Consider the following 25,377-nt stretch of genomic DNA (forward strand, 5'->3'; position numbering starts at 1 on the left):
GGCAGTTGCTGGTTCTGGCCACTATTATAACCCCAGCACATCAGTGAATACTGACTTTAGAGTCTTGAGCCACCTTTTCCCCTAGGCTACCCACCTGGAGGGACTGGCTGGCGGAAGGCCAGAGTTCTCTCCACTGCTGCAGTCCCGTTCGCCAATGCAGCGTCTATCGGATACTATCTTAACTCCTCCAGCGGAGGTCCCAGGGTACTTCCAGAATGCCTGCCTCGTGTCCAGCACTGAGTTAATATTAGCGTTTGATGCATTAACACGGGTATTACTGAAGCCACTTGCTACCTAACATTTCCAGGTGGATCTTACCCGTTCCAGGGTTGACAGCCCCACCCAGCGCCCACACGGGATCGCGCCAGACATTAGGGCGCACGCGCAGCTGGTGAATGTGGGTGGAGAGTGCTGGGCACGCGCGCGCGCGGCCGCGCGGCCCTGTCGTGCAAGTGGGAGGGCAACGCATGCGCGGGCGGCGGTGGCCTTAAGGGCGGCGGAGGCTCTCGCTGTCCCAGTCGGCCTGTCAGCCGGCTTGGAGGCGCGGTACGGCGCTCGCGCGGTGACGGCGGCCATGGCGGCGGAGGAGGAGGAAGTGGACTCGGCGGACACCTGCGAGAGGTGAGTGCGGCCACGACTTCGGGGTTCAGGATCGCTCCTTCCACAGGGGCCCAGGTCGGGCCGGGCGGCGTAGCCGAGGATTGTACCCCGGCCTGCCCTCTCTGTCGTCCGGCCCGGCGTGAGACCGCGCTGCGCCCCGAGGACGCCCCGGCCTGGCTCTGTCCCTGCCGGGCGTGGGAAGGGTGTGAATCCTACCCGGCCGCGCCGCAGGACCTCCGCGCGGAGGGGCCGCGGTGATGTTGTGTAAGCGTCTCCGCGGCTCGGCGGCAAGGGTGGCCCGGCACCCGCCCCCGGCTCGTCATCCGGGGACTCCTCGGACCCGCGTGCCCTAGGACAGCTGGCAGGCGGTGACCGGCCGTCCTCACACCTGCCTCGAGCCAGGGGAAACGGCTCAGTCATTCGTGCATTTCGGAGCGCGGCTTCTGGCTGCAGGTGCGCCCTGTTCTCCGTCCAGCCCGGAACGAGAACGAATGCGCCGCCTGGGCAGAACCTCCCGAGCCTGGGGGAAGGGGTGGCGCTTCCCCTGGGCTGCAGGAGATGGAGAACCCAAAATCGTCCTGGAAAGTGCAGGAGATTGGGGGGTGTCGGGGAGAGGAGAAGTGTAGCGAGAGGAAAAGAGGTTTGAGGGCATGGGTATACAACTTTGGGTTTCAGAAAGCCTTTAATTTATAGAAACTTAGTAGAATGAATGTTAACACTATGTGGACAGCAGGTTCAGCATTAATAATCTTTCAGCGATCTTCCTTTGTTTCTAAGTGTTGTGGTGTTACCAGAGAAGTGGGTGTGTTTGCGCCTCAGAACACATGTATATGTAGAAAACTTTATGGAATTTGGAGGACAGATGTCCAACGTGAAACTTTTTGATACACAGACATACTAAATTTAAATTATTCTCTTCCAACTGTAGCTAGAAACTTCGTGCCCTTGTCAGTAGACAGGTAACAATTAGTGGAAAAATTCAATTATGAATATTATTGCCATGTTTCTCAAGGCTTGTCATTTCCTTTGGAAATTAAACTTTTATGTTTCTGTATATATGTTTAATATTTTGATAATTCTACTTAAGATGTCTGGAGAAACTTGCATATGAAACATAACCTAAATGATAAAGGTAATATGGAGTACTATGAAGACAGTTGTATTTGGAAAGATAGGGAGAAGGGGTGAGATGATAGTTTCGAAATACTAGAAACTAGGTTCTTCCTTTGAAGTTTGTTTTCATTATGAATGGGTCCATTGTTTTGGTTTGTTGATAAACTTCCTTGTTGAGGTAAGATGGGGAATGTCCTCATGTGGACACAAGTAGGAACTTAACTGGTAGCTTGTTCCCACCTAGTTTGTCATAACACTTTTTTATCTTTCTGAAACTGCTTTTAGGTGGTCTTTTTGGTCACCATATTTTTGTAGGGCCTGGGAGTCCAGGGCATGACTGAGAAAGGAATTTGTGGATGGGGTGATGTCCCCAGGTCATTGAGGACAGACTATAAAATATCTTTAGCAGCTGAGCAGCCATAGTCCCATGACAGAGGTGGGCATCCTTGGTACTCTTGGCAGTGTACTTAAGCAATATCCAGTGTGCATACTAGTGTAGTCTTTTGAACTGTATCAAGAAGACGAGCAACTACCTGTCCTCCGAGGTGTTGCCTAAATGTGTTTGTATTAAACCTAAGATCAACACTGTGTGCAGAGTATTTCTGTCCATTTTTCATTTGCAATGGCAACTGAAAGGGCTACCAGGAGCCCACTAGTGAGTGGCAGAGCTGAATTGGAGCTCCCCAGATGTCTAGCTTTAGTTTAATATCCTCTGCCATATCACGAGTCCTTCTTGGTAGAACTGGGACTCATGAGGGATGTTTGGTTCTTGTCTCTTTTGCTTACTCTTTTAACACGGTTACTTAATCCTTGCATTGATACAGAGCTTTTTTTTTTGTAAATTTGGTTAATCAACTGGAATTATGCCAAGAGCCATTAGAGGTTGTGAGAAAATAGGTCTTGTATCAAGTTCTTGATCTTTAAGACACTTCAGGTTTAGATGGGGAATTGACATTAACAAAGGAAACAATTATAAAACCGCTGAGGAAGGCTTTTGGGCACATATGAATCTTGTTTTTTTCTTTGTGATTTTCTCAGTGAAGACAGGCATGCCTGGAAGCCGTTTGGCTTTCAACATCTAACCCTTTTCGTTGCAAGACAGTTGAGAAAGCTAAATGTGACAAGAGTAGGGAAGACTTGTGTGAATTGCTGCAAGGTTGTCCCAAAGAAGGATTAAGTTGAATGATCTGTTGAGTTTAGAGGAAAGCTGTGACAGAATTGCTCAGCTGCAGAGCAGATAGTAAAATAGGTGGTTCCTATTGGTGTGTTGGAGTTGGCTTGTACTAGCAACCATTGCTAAACTTTCAAGAATTTTGCCAACTCTAGCAGCTTGAAACTAGCCATGGTGGTAGTATTTGATATAGATACTATATTATATTTATATTGATATCATAAGATTCTACAAGTAAAGGTTTTTTTTTCTCCCCTTCTCCAGTGGGTTTACCAGCCACCTACTGGATTTACATTAGAATTTGACTATAGTCCTTTGCCTTGGAGATAAGATAGTGGATTTTGCCTTTTTTTTTAAAGATTTTATTTATTTATGTGACAGAGATCACAAGTAGGCAGAGAGGTAGGCAGAGAGAGAGAAGGAAACAGGCTTTCTGCTGAGCAGAGAGCCCGACGTGGGGCTTGGTTCTAACCAGGACCTGAGGCGAAGGCAGAGGCTTTAACCCACTGAGCCACCCAGGCGCCCCTGGATTTTGCCATTTTTAAAAGACCGCTAAGATCAATGACTCTCTTTTTGCCATCTCTCCTTCCCAAATCCTTGCTTCCCAACTTCTTAAGAATCAGTGCAGTTCTCAATATTTTTTTTTTTCTGGGTACTTCTCTTCCTTGGGTTTTTTCAGTATTTGACACTGTAAAGTTAGCTTCTCCTTATTGAAATTCTTACCAGACATTATAGCTCTTAAGACATTTTGCTTCATGCCTTAGCCTCAGATCAATAGTCACTTTTATTAGGTTTTCTTATTTTTTCATTCTTTAAATGTCACAATTCTCCAAGATTCTACTTCTTCTTTCATCTGTGTTTTCATATTTTGTCTTCTTCACTTATACTCTTTGAAGCATCTTTTCTGTGGAGAGAACTAAAATCTTATTCTCATGATGGAGCCCTTTTCAGAAATCCGGTGATGTTTCTAATTGTGTGCCAGATGTTTGCACTTTATTCCTCAAATGTAAAACGTGCAGACTTGGATGTCATTTTCACTTTCTTCCCCTGAACTAAACAATACAAAGAGTCCAGTTTTTGCCCTTAGCTATTTTCATTAGGGTGCTTATATTCTTCTGGTTATCTGGGTTCAGAACTGTGGCCTGATTTTTCACTGCCCACCTCCATCTTCATGGCCCTGAATACCAAATCTACCAAGTCCAGTAGATTCTAAGTACATCAGCTTTCCATTTCCAGTGTCTCCTGGAAATCACCTCGTTCTGACCCTACATATTCCCTTTTCTGGTTTATAACGGGCTTTATTTATTTATTTATTTATTTTTCAAGATTTTATTTCTCTGAGAGAGAGAGTGTGTGCTAGAGCGCAAGTAGGGGGAGCTGGAGCCAGAGAAGCAGGGAGCCCAGTGTGGGGCTCCATCCCAGGACCATGAGATTATGACCTGAGCCAAAGGTAAATGCTTAACCAACTGAGCCACCCAGATACTCCTATAGCAGACTTTAATAACCCATTTAAAATAACATAAATAACATAGGAACCCAAAGTTCCTATGCTTTCAGCATAGCTTATTTCATCAGTTACTTTTCTCTCCCTAAGAGGCACAGTCTTGTTTTTGGCAGCTACACACAGTGGCTTTATTACAGATGCTCAGCCTGACTTAAAGCCCTTTGTAGGCAGCTTGGCTCTTATCTGCCTTTGGAGTTTTATTTCCTCTCTGTGCCCTGGGCTCTGGCCAACTTTCATTGTTTCCCAAACATGTTCTTTGCTCATCTTTTTTCCCTTGTCTTGATTCACATGGTTTTCTTTGACCCAAAACAGATTGTGATCTCCCTTCTCTGAAGGCCTATAGTATTTTCCTAAGTTTTCTTTATGGCACTTATACCATGTTTTGTAGTGTAGTTACTTGTTTTGTCAGCCCATTGGGGTCAAAGCTTTTGTCTTACTCAAATGTCTGGTAAAGCCTGAATGGGTTTCATAAATAGTAAACTTCAATAAATGTTTATTGAATTAAACAGTTCAATATGGTAAATTTATGCTGACACAAACATTAAGATAAAAAACCTAGTTATTATATATTTTGCAGCTTTATAACCTGATATTTTTCACCCTAAGATATTCAAAGAACATCAAAAGATGTTCTTTGATACACTCAATAAGAATTCAAAGTTTGAATGTGACGAGGACAACAACTAAGATCATAAGCTTAAGTTATATTGGGAGGTTAGTAATATTCTACTTCTTGATCTTGGGTGAAACAACTCATACTTCTTTGTTTTGCCTGTTCTTCAAAATGCCAGCAAATGGAGATTTCAGGCTTGTGAGGAAGAACTTAAACAAATGTAAAGTCCCAGTCCACTTAATAAAAACAACACTGGATAATACATTTGAGAATTACAGATGACTCTGAATGGAGTCCTTAAGGATTTGACTTATTTGTAATAGCCATTCAGAAATATTATATTGTTAGGTTTTTAGTCTAACCTCTTTGTTCTATAATTCCTCATTCCTGATTGTGAATCGTAAAGAATTATGTGGAAAGATGATTTTATTAGAAGTTATTATTCAGTTTGAGACTTGGGATTTTTAGTTTTTATCTAGTAGATAAACTTACTGTAGAAGTAACATGAAATGCCACTTGGATTTGTTAAGCAGTGTAAATCTAAAAGTACACCTGTAGTTTTCTTTTAAGTGTGTTTGGTGCTGTGTCTGACTCCAGGATGGTTTGTTTACTGTATGAGAGAAGGTAGGAGACGACTGGGGAGAAAATATCACCAGCACATAACTGTGTCTAAAATACTGATTCTCCAACTCTGGGTCTTTCATAGTTACAGGTTAGAAATATAGGGGTAAAAAGTTAAAGAATGTGAATTAGTGTGTTATAGTATATTAGAGGGCTTGACTGACCTAATGGTTAGTGATAATTCAAATCATGTGAGCTATTATTTATTTAAAATGAAAGGGCATGATAGGATTTCCCATTACCCAGGAAAGGCCCTTATTTGCAAAAGTGTTGTAATGTCTTGTTTGAAAGTTGTTAATCATTCATTGGTTGAGGAATTATTTCAGAAGAATATGGATATTCATACCTCTCTTCAATTTGGATTTTTACAAAAGAAACAAAACCTCATAGTTTCTCTAAATGAGAGAGACTACTATACTTAGAGTAGGATAGAGAGCAGTAATAACTTTTCTGTCTTGATAGTACGAGTATAGAGATGGAGGCCATTTAAAAAAAATTGTAATATAATGAAATCCTCTTTACTTATAACCTAATTAGAAATGTTATTTAAGTGGCCAACAGTGTGTGGAAATTGGCCAGACTTTTGTATATTTTCTTCAGAAATCTTTGAAACCTGTTTCACAATATTTATAGATTGTGCAATTCAGGTTTGGTAATACTATAGATAGTCAGCTATGTCTAAGAGAACAAAACAGGGATTACAAGGAAACTTAAATGTTGATGGAAGTAGGGTATAAGTACAATGCTATTTTATTTTATTTATTTATTATTTTAAAGACTTTACTTATTTATTTTACAGAGAGAGAGAAGGGGAACATAACAAGCCGGAGGAGTGTGAGAAGGAGAAGCAGGCTTCCTGTTGAGCAGGGAACGCAATGTGGGGCTGGATCCTAGGACCCTGGGATCATGACCTGAGCCAAAGGCAGATGCTTAAGGACTGAGCCACCCAGGCACCTGAGTACAATGTTATTAAAAAAAAAAAAAAAAAAAAAAAAAGATAAGTAGGATAGAGAGCAGTAATAACTTTTCTGTCTTGATAGTACGAGTATAGAGATGGAGGCCATTTAAAAAAAGATTGGCTCAGGTCATGATTCTGGGGTCATGGGACCAGGACCCGTGTTGTATTCCTTGTTCAGAGGGCTGCCTGCCGCTCCCCCTGCTTGTTCTCTCTCTCTATGATAAATAAATAAAATCTTTAAAAAAAAAAAAAGATTAGGTAGAAAGTTAAGAGAAAAAATTCAGTGTTTTATCGCTCGAACTCAGGATGTTTAAAATCAGATTCTTAAGTTAATAAATTCTGTTAATGTTGAGCACATCTTTTTTTGTCTTTCCTTAGAATGCCACCTCTAGTGTAGTCTTTCAAGGTTTTTTTTTTTTTTTTCTTTTAACTTGGAAGTCTGCTCACTAAAAAGATTCTTTCTTTATATTTATTACAGAGTTATAAAGCAAAATTCCTTGTACCTTTTTTATTTTTTTTTAATAGATGCTTTAGGGCTTAGATCCTCAGCCTTGCTGAGAGTTAAGTGCTCAGCTGATGTGTCTGCGTAGAAAACCTTTTGGTGCACTTTTTGATACGTCTTCTGTTGTCTTAAACAGATGTAGTCCCTATGGTGAATGGCTTTTTCTTTATATTGCCATTGACATTTGGGTTGCTTCCCAAGTTAGGGCTTCAGTAGTGGATGATGGTGTTTATTGATTATCTGTTTAAATAAAAGAGGGAAATTGAGTTTTGCTTTTCTGTTTATGTTTCAAAGCTGTGAGGAGGAAGCCCTGTATTTTGTTTACTGTTTTGTTTCCTTATTTACTGTTTTATAGCTGGGCCACATGAACTTAATTTTTACTTTAGATTTTGTGACCTTAGAAGAATGGCTGGATATCTGACAAGCTTCAGTCTTGGGTTCTTAGTTTCAGTCTTCTGCACATTAAGCCTAGAACAACACCGGAGGACATAGGAGATTTTGTGGAAGGGGCAGAGGGTCTCTTTGAAGACAAGTTTAATTACCTGGAAGACAGGAGATGAGGCTGAATGGGTGTTTTGGAGGGTTGAAGCAATAGATGTTGCAAGCTCAACGGTGGGAATTTGAGAACAAAGGGTAATCAAGTGAAGAACAAAAAAGATAGACTGCAGCTTTCCTTTCACTATTTAAAAATGTTTCCTTGAGCCAGTTATGTGTGTGGGACTCAATTAGATAGAGTATCTCTAAGAAAGAAGTAGAAGACAGTTTCTCTAAAACATTTTATCTGGTTTAGGCAAAGGTGATTAGACAGAAATATTATCAAGGCTTAGGAGAAGAGAGGAATCTCTACAATTCCATTGAGTGAAAATAAAATATTTTACTATTCTTTGTTTATGGATTTTTTCAGTTTAAATATACTTCAGAAAAACTCCACTTAAAAACAATTATCTGCTTTGATGAAAAAGTTGCTGAGAAAACCTGAAGAGGGTTAGTGGCTCTTGTGGTTGTAGAGCCCTGATTTTTAGTGTAATGCACTAGGCTTGCAAACATAAAAACATTATTTTGCATTTTCTCTTTGCTCTAAGCCTATCACTAGGAGGCAAAAATGAGTGGACAAGATATCCTATCCTTTGAAAATTGGTTTTGTGAGGAGGGTAGGCATAATTCCTATTGCAGGCTGTTATATAACGTTTTAAACTTGAGGACCTGTACTTAGTAGGTATTCAGAAAATGTAATTTTTTTTTAAAGACTGAAATGAAGATTGCATTTGTGTTTTCTTTGCCCCAACCTGATGGCAGTTGGAGCAATAGTAGACTATAGTTCATTTGACTTTTTGTTTTGTTTTGATTTGGTTTTTTGGGGGGCGGGTACTGACCTCTGATTCTCTCTGGCAAAGAACTGTGCTATGATTTGAGGGCTATTTAAGAAAACTGATGAGACTGAGTTGTAAGTAACTTCCTCTTGGTACTAGCTCATATTTTTGTGACCTAACATAGACTTCGATGACCATTCCTGGTCAATGACAAAACAGCTTCAACTTAATAATGTTTACTTTTTAAATTTTAAGCTCTAAAGATCATGAGATTCTTTTAACTGCTTGTTAACAGTGTTTTTTTTTTTAACATTTTTTAAACAATTTTTGAACAATTTTAAACAATTGTTGAATGATTGAAAAACTCATTGCTAAAACCTTGAATTGTTTTTCCTTGATAATTTATAGCTTTATATATTTACAAATAGACTACTAATAATGTTTGTTTCTATTATGTTTTTACCTTGATAATAAGTTATATGAAACATTTGTGGGGGATGCCTGGGGTAGTAACCTCTGATCTTGTTAATGTAGAATGTTTGAAACTAACACAGAGAACACTTGGAATGGAGCCTGGTTATAATGCAGGCTATTATGTATCTTTTTTTCCATGCAGGCCTAAATTAGAATGTGACTTTGTCCTGTGACTTTATCCTGTAGGTCATGATAGCCCCTCACATATTTTAAGGAAAGTAGTCACCTGAGAAAAAAGGTCTTTGATGTCACTTGGAATTGGATTTAAATCTCTACTTATATCATTTCCTTACTACCTTGATACTCTTGGATCTGGTGCTTAACATTTTTAAACCCTTTCAGATCTACAAAATGTGAGTGACTTGGATTGAGAATACCCTGTATTGTGAATGACTTAATCATTCTGCAAAACACTTATCAAGCAGCTCTTCTACCTAATGCCCAGAGAAGTTCTATAAGCAGGCAAATGTAGGATGAGCCTACAAAGCTTAGAAAAGCTGGTTGTTAGAGCCACCCATCCAAACTTAGCACAGTTCTCTACTCACACCTATTCTTATTTATGTATTTTCTATGGTTATTACTGACTCAGAAACCTAGGAATCCTCTATTACACTTTTTTTCTATCCAACCAGTTATCAAATCCAACCTGTTTTACTTTTTTCTTTTTTAGCATAAAATTGTATTATGATGAAATGCTTAAATTTTAAGTGTTCATTTGCTGAATTATATAATCCAATCACCTGTTAAGATAAAGAATGTCACTATCATCCCAGAAGATTCTCTTAATACTCAAGTGATCCACTTGTAACTCATTGTAGCCAGTACATTCAGATGAAGCAAAAACTTCATTTATAACATCAATGTATAATAATATGCATTGGTGAACACAGAGTTCTTACTGTTAAGGATCATACAATTGGGTAAGGATATTGGTGAGTAAATAAGAATGTTGTAATACAACTTGAAAAGAGAATCGATCTTGAGAATTGGGTGATATACTGCTATCCTGATCTAATCCAGTTTGGGTATATTGGGAAGGGGGAGTGAAATCTAATCCGAGGTTGGTGAGAGGTATAATGGATCATGAAGAGAAGGGGAGATGCATATTCCAAGGATATTCAGCACCAGGAAGTGAGAGAATAGGGAATATTGTATAGCTAGAAAACAGAGACAAAAAGGATACTTAGAGTGTCAAGTAAAAGGTTGGAATAGGGCTGAGATTCCTATTGAAGGTCAGCTAGAAGTAGCCTTACCTTTGAAGTAAGGAGTCAGGCAAAATGACAACTCTATGTCAATTTCTATTTCTGAAGTACTTTTTTAAAAAATATTTTATTTATTTATTTGACAGATCACAAGTAGGCAGAGGTTGGGGAAGGGGATGCAGGGAGCCCAATAGATGCCAGGGCTCGATCCCAGGACCCTGAGATCATGACCTGAGCCAAAAGCAGAAGCTTAACCCACTGAGCCACCCAGGTGCCCCTCTATTTCCAAAGTACTTCTGAACCTTAGTTAAAACTCTTTTTTTAGGAATTACTAATTAATGCCATATAATTTTAGTGAATTGTTTTGTTGTCATCAGTATAATGTCAATTACCATTTGTTGGATGTTTAAATATTTTATCTTGGAACACACTCCATGATTCATATTTGTGGTAGTCATCCCCAAAGATAATAGTTTCCAAAGCTGAGTCCATTTTCTAGTCCTTAGAACCTGTGTTTGTTTTGGGTTTTTTTTGTTTTTTTTTTTAAAGATTTTATCTATTTATTTGACAGAGAGAGACCTAGCAAGAGAGAAAACATAAGCAAAGGGGGTGGGAAAGGGAGAAGCAACCTCCTTGCCTAGCAGGGATCCTGGCACGGGGCTTGATCCAGGACCCTGAGATCATGACCCAACCTGAAAGCTCAACCAACTGAGCCACCCAGGTGCCCAGAGTGTTACTTTACATGGCAGAGATTTTGCAAACTTCCAGTTTAACCAATTGAATTAGAAACTGAGATGGGGGCACCTGGATGGCTCAGTTGGTTAAGCAACTGCCTTCAGCTCAGGTCATGATCCTGGAGTCCTGGGATCAAGCCCCACATTGTGTGTAGGGGGATGGTCCCTGCTCAGCAGGGACTCTGCTTCTCCCTCTAACCTCTTCCCTCTCATGTTCTCTCTCTCTTAAATAAATAAAATCTAAAAAAAAAAAATAAGAAACTGTGAGATGATCCTGGGTTATCTGGGTGGGCCCTAAATGCAAGCACTAGTGATTCTATAAGTGAGAGACAGAGGGAGATTGCAAACAGGCAGGAGAGGAGAAGTCATACAGAAGACAATGTGGTAATGGACACAGATAACTGGAGTGACCCTGCCACAGATAAAGAATACCAGCAGTCACCAGAACCAATAAAAGGGCAAGGAATAGATTTTCCCCAGAGCCTCTATTGGGAGTGTGGCCCTTAATAAATTTCTGTTGCTACGAAGTTTGTGGTAATTTTTAGAACAGCCATTAGAAACAATGTGTCTGTTATCTCAGAACATACATTATGCATTTCCTTATGTGCATGTGCTCCTGCCCTTTCCTTCACTGGGGATGGCTGAACTGCCACTCTACCTTTTGAAATAATCCCATTCATTTTATGTAGATCTAGCTCAAAAACAACTCCCTGATGCTCTCAAGAAGAACTAATTGCTCTTACCTCTGTTTGATAACTGATGTCCCGAATGACAGTAAGTGCCCAATAAATACTTGTGGAATGAATTAATTCCATCATGTAATTATAGTTGTTTCCTCCATTAGATCCTGTCCCCTTTCATATAACATTGTATAAGTTGAAGGCATACAACCATGTTGATTTGATACATTTATATATACTTGTTATATGCTGCAGTATGGTTATGATTTAGCTAACACCTCTATCACATCATGTAATTACCATTTCTTTTTTGTGGTGAGAACATTTAAGATCTAGTCTCTTAGTTTTGAAGTATACAGTGTTATTGACCATAATCATGCTGTGCTCTGGATCTCCAGAACTTACTCCTTGTCTAGTTGTAAGTTTGTATCTTTTAGCCTGGTTGATTTTTAAATATTCCTTGGCCTTATTCTCTTGTCTCCATCCCTGTTGCCAAAGTGGTTCAAGGCCATACCTCACATCTGAAACCTATAGTAGTTTGTCTTTCTTCCTCCTCTGATTTTCTCTTTCATCAGAAAGCTTTCACTTTAAATACTCTTGGTCAGGTGCTAAGGCCCTTGCTGTCAGATAAGTGCTGGAGCTCCACATGAACCCAGATTGTTAGGATAAGCCTGTAGTCTGCTGCCACCAGGCCAGGAGTTATATGCTTATCCTATCCTTGGCTGGCTATGAGCAAAACCTGTCTGTTCCAGCATCCCGTTCCCATACCTTTCTTTGCTCATTGCCTCAAGCTTGATTCCTTGTTCTCTTTTTTAAACTATCTTCTGCCAAAGGCCTTGGTCATTCTTTTCATCTACTATTTGTTGGATCCCAGAGATGTTCACTAACAGTTAACCCAGTCACTCTAGGCAAGTTATACATAGGTCAAACTTCTGCATTTGTATTAGGGGTGCATTCCCACTCTGAACCATGAACTTTGAAGCTTTAAAAAAAAAAAAACCCAAACCAATTTCCTTTTTAATAAGATTTATCTTCTCTCAACTTTAAAATTTTATACCTGCTTGTGAGCCTACCATTTAAGTGAACCCACTCATGGTCTTTACCTTTTCTGCATTTCCACCCTGGTAAGAGGCTTTCTTACAGTAGGTTGGGATGAATGCCTTTTTTTGTTCTGCCTATTTTTTTTTTTTTAATTTCTGCTTGATTACTTGGAGTCTGATTATCCATAAATATGGATTTTGATATCTACTTGTAGGTTCACAGGCTGAAGTTGAATGTCTGTTCCCCAGTACTTTACCACAATACTTTGTATGTATTAGGTGGATTCTGCCAGATGTAGATAGCTTCACCATCACATAGAGAGTAAGTTTCGTATTTTGCTTTTCTTCAAATGTAACAGTTGGAAGTTGAGAAGAGCATTAACTTATGTCTTTGTATTTTCTTTTTGATGCCCTAGGTCAGGATGGCTAACTGGTTGGCTTCCCACGTGGTGCCCTACATCTACATCACACCTTAAAGAAGCTGAAGAGAAAATTTTAAAATGTAAGGTTTTCTTTTTGTAAGTTGCCTGAGCTGTTTGCTAAGATCACATTGCCCAGAAATTGGAGATAAGATTCTGTGGTGTGTTAGTTTGTTGGCAAAAGTGCTTTTTCCCTGGGGCGCCTGGGTGGCTCAGTGGGTTAAGCCGCTGCCTTCAGCTCAGGTCATGATCTCAGGGTCCTGGGATCGAGTCCCGTATCGGCCTCTCTGCTCAGCAGGGAGCCTGCTTCCCTCTCTCTCTCTGCCTGCCTCTCTGTCTACTTGTGATTTCTGTCAAATAAATAAATAAAATCTTTAAAAAAAAAAAAAGTGCTTTTTCCCCTTTTCCATGTCATCAACAAGTACAGAAGTGTTGGAAGGCAGGGGTTCTTAAACTTCTGGTCCCTGTTATACTCTTAAATTAGTAAGGGCCTTAAGGAGATTTGTTTATCAGTTATAGCCATGACTCTTTACCAATTAGAAATTAAAACTGAATTATTTGAAGTATGTTAATTTATTCATTTGAAAGTAATAGGAACCCATTATAGGTTAAAATAAATAAGATGTTTTCTAAAAATAACTACTTTTCAAATAGAAATACAGTAAGAAAAGTAGCATTGTTTGCAAATCTCTTTGATTTCTGGCTTAATATAAGACAGCTGGATTCTCATACCTGCTTCTGCATTCAGGCTGTTGGTAGTCACATCTAGTGATCTCTGTAAAACTCTACTGCATACCCATCAAAGAATGAGAGTGAAAAGGTATCTTAGTTTTGACCTCATAAACCGCCTGAAAGGGTCTCAGGGAATCCCCAAAGGCCCCTGACTACAATCTGATAATAGGCTCTAGGTGTTCCAGAATAGGTAGCTTTGTGGAATGGAGCACATACTGGAGTAGAACAAGATAACTTGGTCCAGGCCCAGATATGCAACCAGATGATGTCAGCACCTTGGGTAAGTCACTTTCTCAGTTTCCCATTTGTTATCTGTAAAATGAAGAGGTAGGATGATCCTTAGGGTTCCCTCTGGTTTTAGCTTCCTAGGATTTTTTTAAATTGTGCATTTTAATGGTGTGGAAACCTTTTTACAAAATTTCTTATGAGCAGTGAAATTTACCCAAACTTGTACTGTCGGGGCTATCCTGGCATCTTTGGGTATACTTTTTTTTTTTTTTTTTAAGATTTTATTTATTTATTTGACAGAGAGAGAGATCACAAGTAGGCAGAGAGAAGGAAGCAGGCTCTCTGCTGAGCAGAGAGCCCAATGCGGGGCTCGATCCCAGGACCCTAAGATCATGACCTGAGCTGAAGGCAGAGGCTTAACCCACTGAGCCACCCAGGTGCCTCTTGGTATACTTTTAAGCAATGGTGCTAATTGTGAAATTTTGTTCACAGCAAAATTTGTTTGAGTCCTACACCACTGAAAACAAATAAAGGTTTTTATCTACAAAATTGCGATTATTTCTATTTTCCAGGGAGATTGTTGGACTTGAACCCACACTACCTGGTACCTCATGCCAGGACTTCCTGTCATACCCTGTCACCTCTTTCCTACTAAACTTTGAAGTGACTCAGGATTTCAGTTAGGTGTTCAGTGCAGATACTGCTAGTCCATCCTTAAATTCATGGTTACTTTTTAGGGAAAAGTGAGTCTGACTTCAATCTTCAGTGATTACTCTTCAGCTGTTAGACAAATTCAAGGTATTATTTTGATATTGTCTCCAAAGTTAGAGACCTTCAAATAATGTGTCCCGTGAGCATTGAGTTCCTCTCTAGTTCTAAGAGTGTAAAACCCTTATTTGATGTGAAAAGAGCTAACATGACTTGCCAAAAGACCTTGGCCACAGGTACTTGAGAGTTATCTGAGATAGAACTTCCTACTTAGGTGAAATATATGGTAATTGAGAATTACTTGCTTGAATAAGATGTAAAGCTTTTTTTAAGGAATGAGCTAATAAAGGCTAAAATCATATGAATGGATACCAGATAATTTCTAGATTATTTCTGATTTCCTTTAAAATATTCCCCTTCTCAGAAGTAGTGAAGCTAATCAGAATTTCTTTTTTATGTTTTCATTAGGTGTCCCCTGCACATACAAAAAAGAACCTGTTCGTATATCTAATGGAAATAAAATATGGACACTGAAGTTATCTCATAATATTTCAAATAAGACTCCACTTGTCCTCCTCCATGGTTTTGGAGGTGGACTTGGACTCTGGGCACTGAATTTTGGAGATCTTTGCACCGGTAGACCCGTCTATGCTTTTGACCTGTTGGGCTTTGGACGAAGTAGTAGGCCCAGGTTTGACAGCGATGCGGAAGAAGTGGAGAATCAGTTTGTGGAATCCATTGAAGAGTGGAGATGTGCCCTAGGACTGGACAAAATGATTTTGCTTGGACACAACTTGGGTGGGTTCTTGGCTGCTGCTTACTCACTGAAGTACCCATCAAGGTAAGTGAAACTGACAGAAGGGAGGCACCCAAGTGCTAGTCTCTAGTTCTTGTCCTTGGTGGTTGTTGTCTGAGCCTTACAAGACAGATTCTCTTAAAGGAGGTCAAATAGCCGCAACCAATGGCCGATTTAGTAGCCAATATAATGATGTCAGGGTTTTCCTGTTACACATGCTACACATTGGTAGAAGGCTTGAGAAAGGACTTTCTATTTGCCAAACTTAGAATGTTTACAATTTAAGCCACAAGTAAAAACTGTTTTGGTGGTATTGTTTATTATTATTGTTATCATTAGACCTGTGGATTGAGCAGTCTTTGCCTAACTTTTCCAGGTTATAATAAGCTCTAAGACAAATGCAAAGGTGAGAAATTAGAAGCCCTGCATGCCAGTGCTATCTTTGGGCTTAGAGCAAATCCTTCAACCTTGAAGCTTTAGTTTTCTCACTTATAAAGTACAGAAAATATATCTGCAAGTTATATCTGACAGGGCTTTTATTATGCTGTGCCCTACCTTTATGGCTACAAAATTATTTTTCGAAGTAATTGAATTAATGACTTCAGAATTTTGCTTCAGAATCTTGTAATATCTCCCATCTTTACCTTATTTTCTCATACTATATCCTATTATTTATTTCAACTCTGATTGGAGGTCATTTGTGCTAAGAAAATAGAATGAAAGCTTTTTTTTTTTTGCTTAACTTTTAGAAAGAAACAAAAAATCAAAATTTTATGTTTCCAACATATTTTTCCATTGGACTAATTTTTAAATCCAAAATTGCAACCAACTTTGACATTGAAGTCTGAATAAGAAATGAGATGATGGTTATTTTCAGACTATACGTATGTACCTGTGAAGCTGCCCCATTGCATAACTCCAGGTGTGTTGAAGTGCAGAGCAGCAGCCCTGTGTAACTGAGGTTTTCTTCCCCTAGAAGAGCCGACTTTTTCTCTGTAGATTCTTTATCTCAACTTAAGCATTAACACTTGGTTTTTCTGGAGAGTTTGTAGTTCTGTGTGTGGTAGATGGTGTAGTCTTGTCACTTGGCAGACCCCTTCTCTCAAAAGAAACCCAAATTTTTTCTAGTTGGCTTTTAGGGTTTACTGTCTTTTATTGTGTTCTATTCCCAATGGAAAGTAAGAGAAGATGAAATGGATACCTTTCTGGCATAAGATAACAGGGCCATTGGGGTCGGGGTTGGTTGGGCTTTCTTTGTTTCTTATCAGGAGTTTATTATGTCTATCTTGTGGTATTTATTCTTTGGCAGCGTGATACAGGACTATATGGGTTAGAGTCTGGCCATGAAACCCCTAAGTCTTAGAATCCTGATCTTTCATGGCTATTTATTGTCAGTTGGTGAAGTTTTCATTTGCAGTTATGAAGTGCTCTGAAGAAATCAGTGATTCAGAAGAGAATGAAACACTTTGAAATAATCTATGAAAGAGAATAGTAAAATAGTTTGAACAACATGGTGGGCAGAACAGGTGTCTAAAGCAAAGCCAATGATCCCTGCATTGGGATTACTACATTTTAGAAAATGGTTTTTGAATGCTTGTACCTAATGCTAGGAAATAAAACTAAAGTACTATATCGGGAACAAGAATCACTAAGTATTAGTAAATAGATAAATATGAGAATGCTTGAAATAATTAGCATGTTTAAATTGGCTGAATTTTTTGAAGAACTATATAGATTGTGGTGGATATTGAATTGAAGCCTGTGTTCTTTACTGCATAACTTATATTATTATTATTATTATTATTTTTAATTTCATTCCTTAAGATTTAATTTATTTATTTGACAGACAGAGATCACAAATAGGCAGAGAGGCAGGCAGGGAGAGAGAGAGAGAGAGGAGGAAGCAGGCTCCCCACTGAGCAGAGAGCCAGACTCTCTGGCTGGGGCTCGATCCCAGGACCCTGGGACCATGACGCGAGCCAAAGGCAGAGGCCTTAACCCTCTGAGCCACCCAGGCACCCCCATAACTTACATTATTAAACACAAGTTTGTTTCAAAATAGTGAGATTCTCTGGATTTTCAAGATCCCAAATCCTGAGTGAAATTCAGTCAGATGACTGTGGTTGGCACATAGTACGTGCCTAGTGTTAAATGAATGAAACAAGGAAGCCATCAGACTGAGATGGCTCTATAAGCAAACCAAAATCTAAGCCTGTAAGTACTTCAAGGTTATGAAATTACAAGACCAGTGCTCTAACCACTGAGCAATGGAGCCCAAGGTTATGAAATTAAAACCTAGGAACAACCAATCACAAATAGCCTACTGGGCTTTAAGCCAATCAGATAGTTTCTTTGCTTCCACACCTTTTCTATGTAAGTCTTTATTCTGCCCTTCTTAGTGGAGCACATCCAACCACTCAGGTATGGCATTGCTATATTCAAATTGATTTTTGCTCAAATATACTCTTAAAATTTTCAGTATGCCTAGTTTATCTTTTGACAATATTAACTGAGGATGGAGCTATGTGCTCTAAATGTCTCTTACCTAACTCACTTGATCCAGCTTTTCTTTCTTTCTTTTTTTCTGTGCTTTTTGTTGGTAATTTCACTTTTTTAAAAATTTTATTTTATTTATTTTTTTAAAATTTTTAATTTTTTATAAACATATAATATATTTTTATCCCCAGGGGTACAGGTCTGTGAATCGCCAGGTTTACACACTTCATAGCACTCACCAAAGCACATACCCTCCCCAATATCCATAACCCCACCCCCCTTCTGCCAACCCCCATCCCCCAGCAACCCTCAGTTTGTTTTGTGAGATTAAGAGCCACTTATGGTTTGTCTCCCTCCCAATCCCATCTTGTTTCATTTATTTTTCTCCTACCCCCTTAAGCCCCCATGTTGCATTACCACTTCCTCATATCGGAGATCATATGATAGTTGTCTTTCTCCACTTGACTTATTTCGCTAAGCATGACATGCTCTAGTTCCATCCATGTTGTCGCAAATGGCAAGATTTCATTTCTTTTGATGGCTGCATAGTATTCCATTGTGTATATATACACATCTTCTTTATCCATTCATCTGTTGATGGACATCTAGGTTCTTTCCATAGTTTGGCTATTGTGGACATTGCTGCTATAAACATTTGGGTGCACATGCCCCTTCGGATCACTATGTTTGTATCTTTAGGGTAAATACCCAGTAGTGCAATTGCTGTGATCCAGCTTTTCTAAAAAGACTTTTTTTTTTTTTTTTTTAAAGAGCAGTGTTAAGTTTACAACAAAATTTAGAGGGAGGTACAGACGTTTCCCAAATAATTCCTGCCTCTACATGTGCATAGCCTTCCCCACTGGCACATTTTTATTGTGCTGTCATGAGATTAAAGTAAATCTCTGCTTTTCTGAAAGATTTTGCAGGGAGAAGGATGAGAAGAGGGAGGAAATGGTCTACTAGAGATCAAATGAGATTCATTTATTTTTTCTTATTTTTTTTTCAAAGATTTTATTTATTTATTTGACAGAGATCACAAGTAGGCAGAGAGGCAGGCAGAGAGAGAGAGAGGAGGAAGCAGGCTCCCCGCTGAGCAAGAGGTCGATATGGGGCTCGATCCCAGGACCCCGGGATCATGACCTGAGCCGAAGGCAGAGGCTTTAACCCCTGAGCCACCCAGGAGCCCAAATGAGATTCATTTAATTTCCTTCACTCACTGTGCCTTTTTCCTTGTCTCTTTTTTTCTCCTAATGGACTTTAAGAGAGCTACTTCATTCTTTGCCTCCTCAGGTATATCAAATATATTCTTTCCTTTTATTTTTCTTTCTGAAGTAAAACAATTTCTCCTTAATTCTTTAATTCTACTTAATTACTGTTTCTATGCATGCAGGGAAAAAAAAACCCACACAACTTTTTTTTTTCTTAAAGATTTTATTTATTCATTTGACAGAGATCACAAGTAGGCAGAGAGGCAGACAGAGAGAGAGGAAAGGAAGCAGGCTCCCTGCTGAGCAGAGAGCCTGATGGGGGGCTGAAGACAGACTGGGCTTTAACCCACTGAACCACCCAAGTGCCCCACAAAACTTTTTTTTTTACTTAGTCCAGAGCTGTTTCTGTCCTCATTTTATGGGCAGCCCCATTCTTTTATTCCTTGTTGTTGTTGTTTTTGTTTTTTTTTTTTTGATTTTTTTTTTAAGATTTATTTATTTGAGAGAGAGAGAAAGTATGAGAGTGCACAGGAGTGAGGGGAGGCAAAGGGATAGGGAGAGAGACTGTCAAGTACACTCCCAACTGAGTGCAGAGCCTGACACCAGGGTTGATCCCACAACCCTGAGATCATGACCTGAGCCAAAGAGTCAGAGGCTTAACCAACTAAGCCACCCAAGTGCCCCTTTTCCTTGTTTATTTTTATAGGACAGTTTGAGGAGAAGAATGAAAGTGCCTAGTTTACTAGATTAATATACTTGTTTAGGAAGCATTCTTTGCTAGAGAATGGGTAATTTTTTTTTCCCCTAATTTTTGGTACATTAGGTCAGCCTGGGTGCTTCATCTTTATGAGCCTCTATCCACAGAAGTGGTTTTATGGCATAACTTGTGGCAGTAGTCACATATTTTCCTGATTCTTGATATGGTTGGAAACTGATCATTCAGCAACTGTGATGCTTTATGTAAAAGCAACTGGATAATTCCTCCATTGAAATATTGGTGATGACTAAAATCCTCTAACATTAACATTATATTCCTGTAGGTCGGTTGTGTTTAAAGAATGTCGAGTGACTGTTTGTGTTTAGAAGGCTTAAGGTATGCTGGGGAAGAGACACAACTTAACCACCCGAAGAGTAGGAAGCTGTTGAGGGTTGTGAAGGGGAGTGGACAGGTCTGTGAGAACTCTTGATGAGAACCTGGCTCAATGTGGTACCTTAAAGAAGTGCCATGTAAGCTGAAGTTGAGTATCAAAGGGAAGTAGCAGGAGAACATTCTATGCAATGGGGACAGAAATTGCTGTGTAGACATCTGAGCCATTCAGGAAAGGCCATGTGGCTGGTGAGCAGAGAAGTTAGGAACTGGTTTGTAGGTTGGGCCCCAGCCTGATTCCCATGTTCCATCCCTTCAAATGACCTTTGTTCATCTCAGTTCTCTTACTGTGATGTATAATAGAGATGCCATTGTAGTTTCACTTATGAATTAATGTGCTGTGTCCAAGCAGCAGGGCCACTCGTGGTGTGAGGTGTTGTGGGCTGCCATTCTGCCTGATCCCTTCATGTCTGGTCCCTTAATGTGGGCCTGGGGAGAAAGTAGACCAAACCAATAGGAATAGCCCAATATGCTATCTCCTTTCTTTGGTGTGTGCACTACTTTGTGCTGCTAATTTTCCTTTCCTTCTGGCCCCTGCTGCTCAGGACACCATAAACACCGTGTTATAAACTAAGGAAAAGGAGACTATAGTAACTTTTATTAACTTAGAAAGTGTTTAGCAAAGAGAATAGATACAATAGAAGGGTTACAAACTGGTCTTTACTTCTGCACAAAATGACTTTGAGATCATCAGACCTTGCAGCCTTGCCTGGCTCTATTTCCTGACAGTACAGAGTGGGCTGAGTGTTTCCTGTCCTCCTCCCTCTGGAAGAAAGGCTGCTGTAGTTGACCTGAAGTTGATCTTTTGTTTGTTCTCTGGGCCTGCTGCATTCTCCCCCCAGAGGCTCAGAGCCAATGGGAAATACCTGGGGCTAAATTTATTTTGAGAATGCCTTGCCTGTACACTGACTAGAGTTCTTCCTGTTCCTTCTCCTTGTTCCTTTCCTTGTTGTGTAAGTGTGTCCTATAGATTCTCGTGTGCATTTTGGATCTGAGCCTGAGTGTTCTTGTTGTATTATTTCTGCCTGGTGCCTGACTTTAAAGCTCATGAAAGTCAGGTTTATATAATATATGCTTGTTAGCATTCAGACTCAGTTATCCCTGCATTTTGGAGCAGATGTTAGCCACTGCTTTGCCCTTTAGGCTGTAATCTGCTTACCGCTCACCATCTTTAAATTCAAGACTTGCTCTGATGACTAACCTGAAGAGGAATGCCTCTTTAAGTGTTTAGAAGCTGATGAGCTTCTCTTTTTTCTGCTCTGCCAATTCTTTGTTTTTCCTGTAGTTGGATTTTTAAAAAATATTTTATTTATCACAAGTAGGCAGAGAGGCAGGCAGAGACAGAGGAGGAAGCAGGCTCCCTGCTGAGCAGAGAGCCCAATGTGGGGCTCTATCCCAGGACCCTGGAATCATGACCTGAGCTGAAGGCAGAGTCTTTAAGTCACTGAGCTACCCACGTGCCCCTTTGTAGTTTGAATCAGTCTCGTGTTTCTTGACAAAGATGTCTGATAGGATGACTCAAGTGTGCTGTCTGGCTAGACCCTTCCTTACCCCTGGGTATGAACTAACAATCCCATCAGGCTACCTGCTATGGAATATTAGAGGGTTAGATCTAGATTACTATAATTGTTTAGATATACATTAAAACAAATTAAATTATATCAGATGAGGAGATAATCTTTTCACTAGAAGAGTTGGTGAGAAGATAGCCTGAGAACTTGGTCTGGTGCAACATTATAACCTGTGAGCCAAAACCTATGATCAGGCTTTCCTGAAGAATAAAAATTAAATTACTCACTGCTCACATGGTTCCAGCTCCATGTGAGTCTTCCCATGCTCTCTGAAAAAAGTCTTCTCTGGTAGTCTTCCTAGTTTTGCTAGTATAACTAGCTAACATTTACTAGATATTTATTATTCAGTAGCCACAACCTAAGTGCTCATATGGTCTATCTTTTTAATGAGTCTTAAAACCAAAATAAGCAACAGTTATTTTCTGAGGTCTTTTACATGTAATGATGCAAATGATTTATAATTCCAGTTTAGAAAATTTTGCAGAGCTTTTAAAAAAGTATTTTCAGACTTTTTAGACTATAACCCCTCAATAAGAATTATATATGTGTGTGTCTGAAATAAAAGTGTCATGGAAGGCTTGTTACATACTTTTCTGTTTCAAATTATACAACTAAAAAGACTGCAGACTGACTCTGAGTAAATTTTCCTACCCACTAGTAGGTAGTGACCTGCAAGATTCCTATAAGAAATAATGGTGTTATAATGTCATCTGGGGACCAGAAAAATCCAGATTGGACTAAATCCTAGATTATTCTATGAATGTAGTTTTGGGTTTTTGTTTTTGTTTTTGTTTTTTAATTTGACAGAGAGAATATGAGCAGGGGACAAGCAGACTCCCCATTGAGTGAGGAGCACAACATGAGGCTGGATTCCAGGACCCTGAAATCATGACCTGAGCTGAAGTCAGATGCTTAACCCACTGAGCCACCCAGGCGCCCCTATGGATATAGTTTATAAAATTTGTATATTCTTATAGACAGGTACTGAAAGGAAACCTGGGAAAAACACAATACTCCATATGTTTACTGAACACCTACTATGTACTAAGCACCATGCTAAGCTGAAGACAGATCGAGAAATTGTTGGGTCAGTTCACTTCCTTTTAAAAAAAAAAGGCATTTTCTTAGGGCACCTGGGTGGCTCAGTGGGTTAAAGCCTCTGCCTTCAGCTCGGGTCATGATCCCAGGGTCCTGGGTGGCTCGGTGGGTTAAAGCCTCTGCCTTCAGCTTGGGTCATGATCCCAGGGTCCTGGGATTGAGCCCGCATCAGACTCTCTGCTCAGCAGGGAGCCTGCTTCCTCCTCTCTCTCTGCCTGCCTTTCTGCCTACTCTCTCTGTGTCAAATAAATCTTAAAAAAAAATTTTTTTTAAAGTAATCTTTACTATATAAACTTTGCATGATTTGTTAAACTGGTATTTTCATCTAGGGGCACTATTTTGAAGATCCATATCAAACAAGGCAAGCTAAAACGAAGGTGGAACCAACAATCACTTAGCTAGAGATAGATGAGACTTAACCTCCTTCATGTTTCCTTTGTCCTCTCCCTTCTTTGATAAGCAGATAAGAGCTGAGAGCAAACTGAGCTGGATATCAAAATAAATTTGTAACAAAATTTAATTATCTTTCAGGGTAAAGTATGTTTAGATATATCAGAAATCTTTGCTGCTTTCAACTAGGTGACTGTTTCATTAATTCCACCCAGACTTCTGGCGTGCTTTCCCTTCCCCTCCTCCAGATCTCACTGTAGACTGTGGTAACAGGAATTTAGGGAGAATTCATTATCAGTTAGTCTCTGCCATTAAAAAATAAACTCCTTTCCATCCCCCTTCCCATGCACTATTAGAAAATATTCTCCTAAAACTTTTAAGAGTGAAGACACTCTTAAGTATATGGGAATCTCACTTATCACATATCTCCACACAGATTGGTAGTTACATTCTACAGATGCTTTGAAATCTTGAGTAGGGTTAGGACTGGCCTAGAGTTGATAAAAGTTAAGCTTTACCGTTACTGATAGGTTATCTTATGTTGCTTGGTCTATTCTTGGGATAGAGCCTTCTACCCAGTGACTTGTTGGCATCAGTTAGTATACGGGAGTCAGAGATTTTGGGAACTCCCTACTTCTGCATGTCTTGGAGCAGATCACATAGAGCATCTCAGCCTTCCTTCTCATCTACGAGATGAAAGATTGGGCTGAGCTCCAAGGGCCCTTGGAGCTCTGTGCACTAGGTCCATGCTCTAAAGCTTTCTGTTTGAGAAAATGCAGTCAAAGCGAAGGACTCATTACTAACTCATCTTTGTCTGTGGTGGCAAAAATAATAAAACATTTTGTTTTGGGAATAATAGCCGTCTGTGCCCATGTTCTGGTTTCAGTTATGACTTTGGAAAGCACTGTCCGTTCATCCTTGGAAAGTTTTTTCTGGCATTTGATGGCTGTTTTGGTTATAGTTGAATATTATTTGTGTCATGAAGACCTTTATGCTTTATTTAGAATCGTAATGACATAAATACCGTGATGCAGGCACATGGAAGTATTGCTGATAGTTTTGGTTTTCCCTTAGCAGGAAGAGGTTTTCAGAAGATGGAAAAATTAGAACTATTAGTGATACAAAACAATTTTATATGAGATTTCGCTGAAAATTTTCTATGTCTTTGGTCAGTAAAGAAGAAAATTAACAAAGGGTTAGGAATAGAATCTGAGGTCAGTATATCATGATACTCTGGGTAGCCCTACCCATGTGCTCATGTTCACCGAACTAGGAGAAATTTCTGCCACATTATACATTAGCTCTGTGTTTGTGAAAAGTTCCCTTAAAAGTCCTTTTGAACCCACCTAAAGTGCTAATGCCTAACGTTTTTAGAATGATTGGCTTACAGGAGAGAACTGTTGTTGGTGTCTAAAGCTATTTTATAAGTGTGATATTACTCTTCAGTCATTTCTGCAGTGTCAACCTTGTGCTGCATGGAGACACTGGGCTTTTTTGAGTTGTCAGTGATCTGTATCATCTGCCGGGGGTGGCTTCAACAATGAATACCATTCCTCAAGAGTAGCCACACAGTTATGTGCCCTTCCACATACCCTTTTTTATCCACATTTGCATATGTGAAAAATGAAGCTCTCCTCCTACCATCCACCTCTCAAGTCCTACCAAATCTGAAAGTTTACATGTAATAACATGATATAACTGGTCAGCCACTGATCTTCTCTTTAATGTGAAATTTTGGAAGGCGTTTTTTTTCTACCTTTGCTCTATAAATCATGTTAATTCTTTAGAGTCCTAGGATGAGTTTGCCAAATGAAATTATGTATATGTTCTTCCTCCAACAGGGTTAATCATCTCATTTTGGTGGAGCCTTGGGGTTTTCCTGAGCGACCAGACCTTGCTGATCAAGACAGACCAATCCCAGTGTGGATCAGAGCCTTGGGAGCGGCACTGACTCCCTTTAATCCTTTAGCTGGCCTCAGGATTGCAGGACCCTTTGGTGAGTGCTTATATTTGTGTCCTAGAAAGGCAAAATGTTTACAGATTGGCAGTAGAGGAGTATATA

General features: G+C 39.7%; 1 protein-coding gene across 1 annotated transcript in view; it reads left to right on the plus strand.

Annotated features, from left to right (window-relative positions):
• The first annotated feature begins 411 nt into the window (after positions 1 to 411).
• ABHD5 (abhydrolase domain containing 5, lysophosphatidic acid acyltransferase) overlaps positions 412 to 25,377 on the plus strand; it is a 31,832-nt gene continuing 6,866 nt past the window's right edge. The window contains exons 1-4 of the mRNA XM_059390698.1: positions 412 to 621; positions 12,939 to 13,024; positions 15,078 to 15,450; positions 25,157 to 25,311. Coding sequence (XP_059246681.1) covers positions 575 to 621; positions 12,939 to 13,024; positions 15,078 to 15,450; positions 25,157 to 25,311 — 661 coding nt within the window. The 5' untranslated portion in view covers positions 412 to 574. The remainder of the gene's footprint in view (positions 622 to 12,938; positions 13,025 to 15,077; positions 15,451 to 25,156; positions 25,312 to 25,377) is intronic.

This window comes from Mustela nigripes, chromosome 2 (assembly GCF_022355385.1).
Source record: "Mustela nigripes isolate SB6536 chromosome 2, MUSNIG.SB6536, whole genome shotgun sequence".
NCBI classification, from domain to species: Eukaryota; Metazoa; Chordata; class Mammalia; order Carnivora; family Mustelidae; genus Mustela; species Mustela nigripes.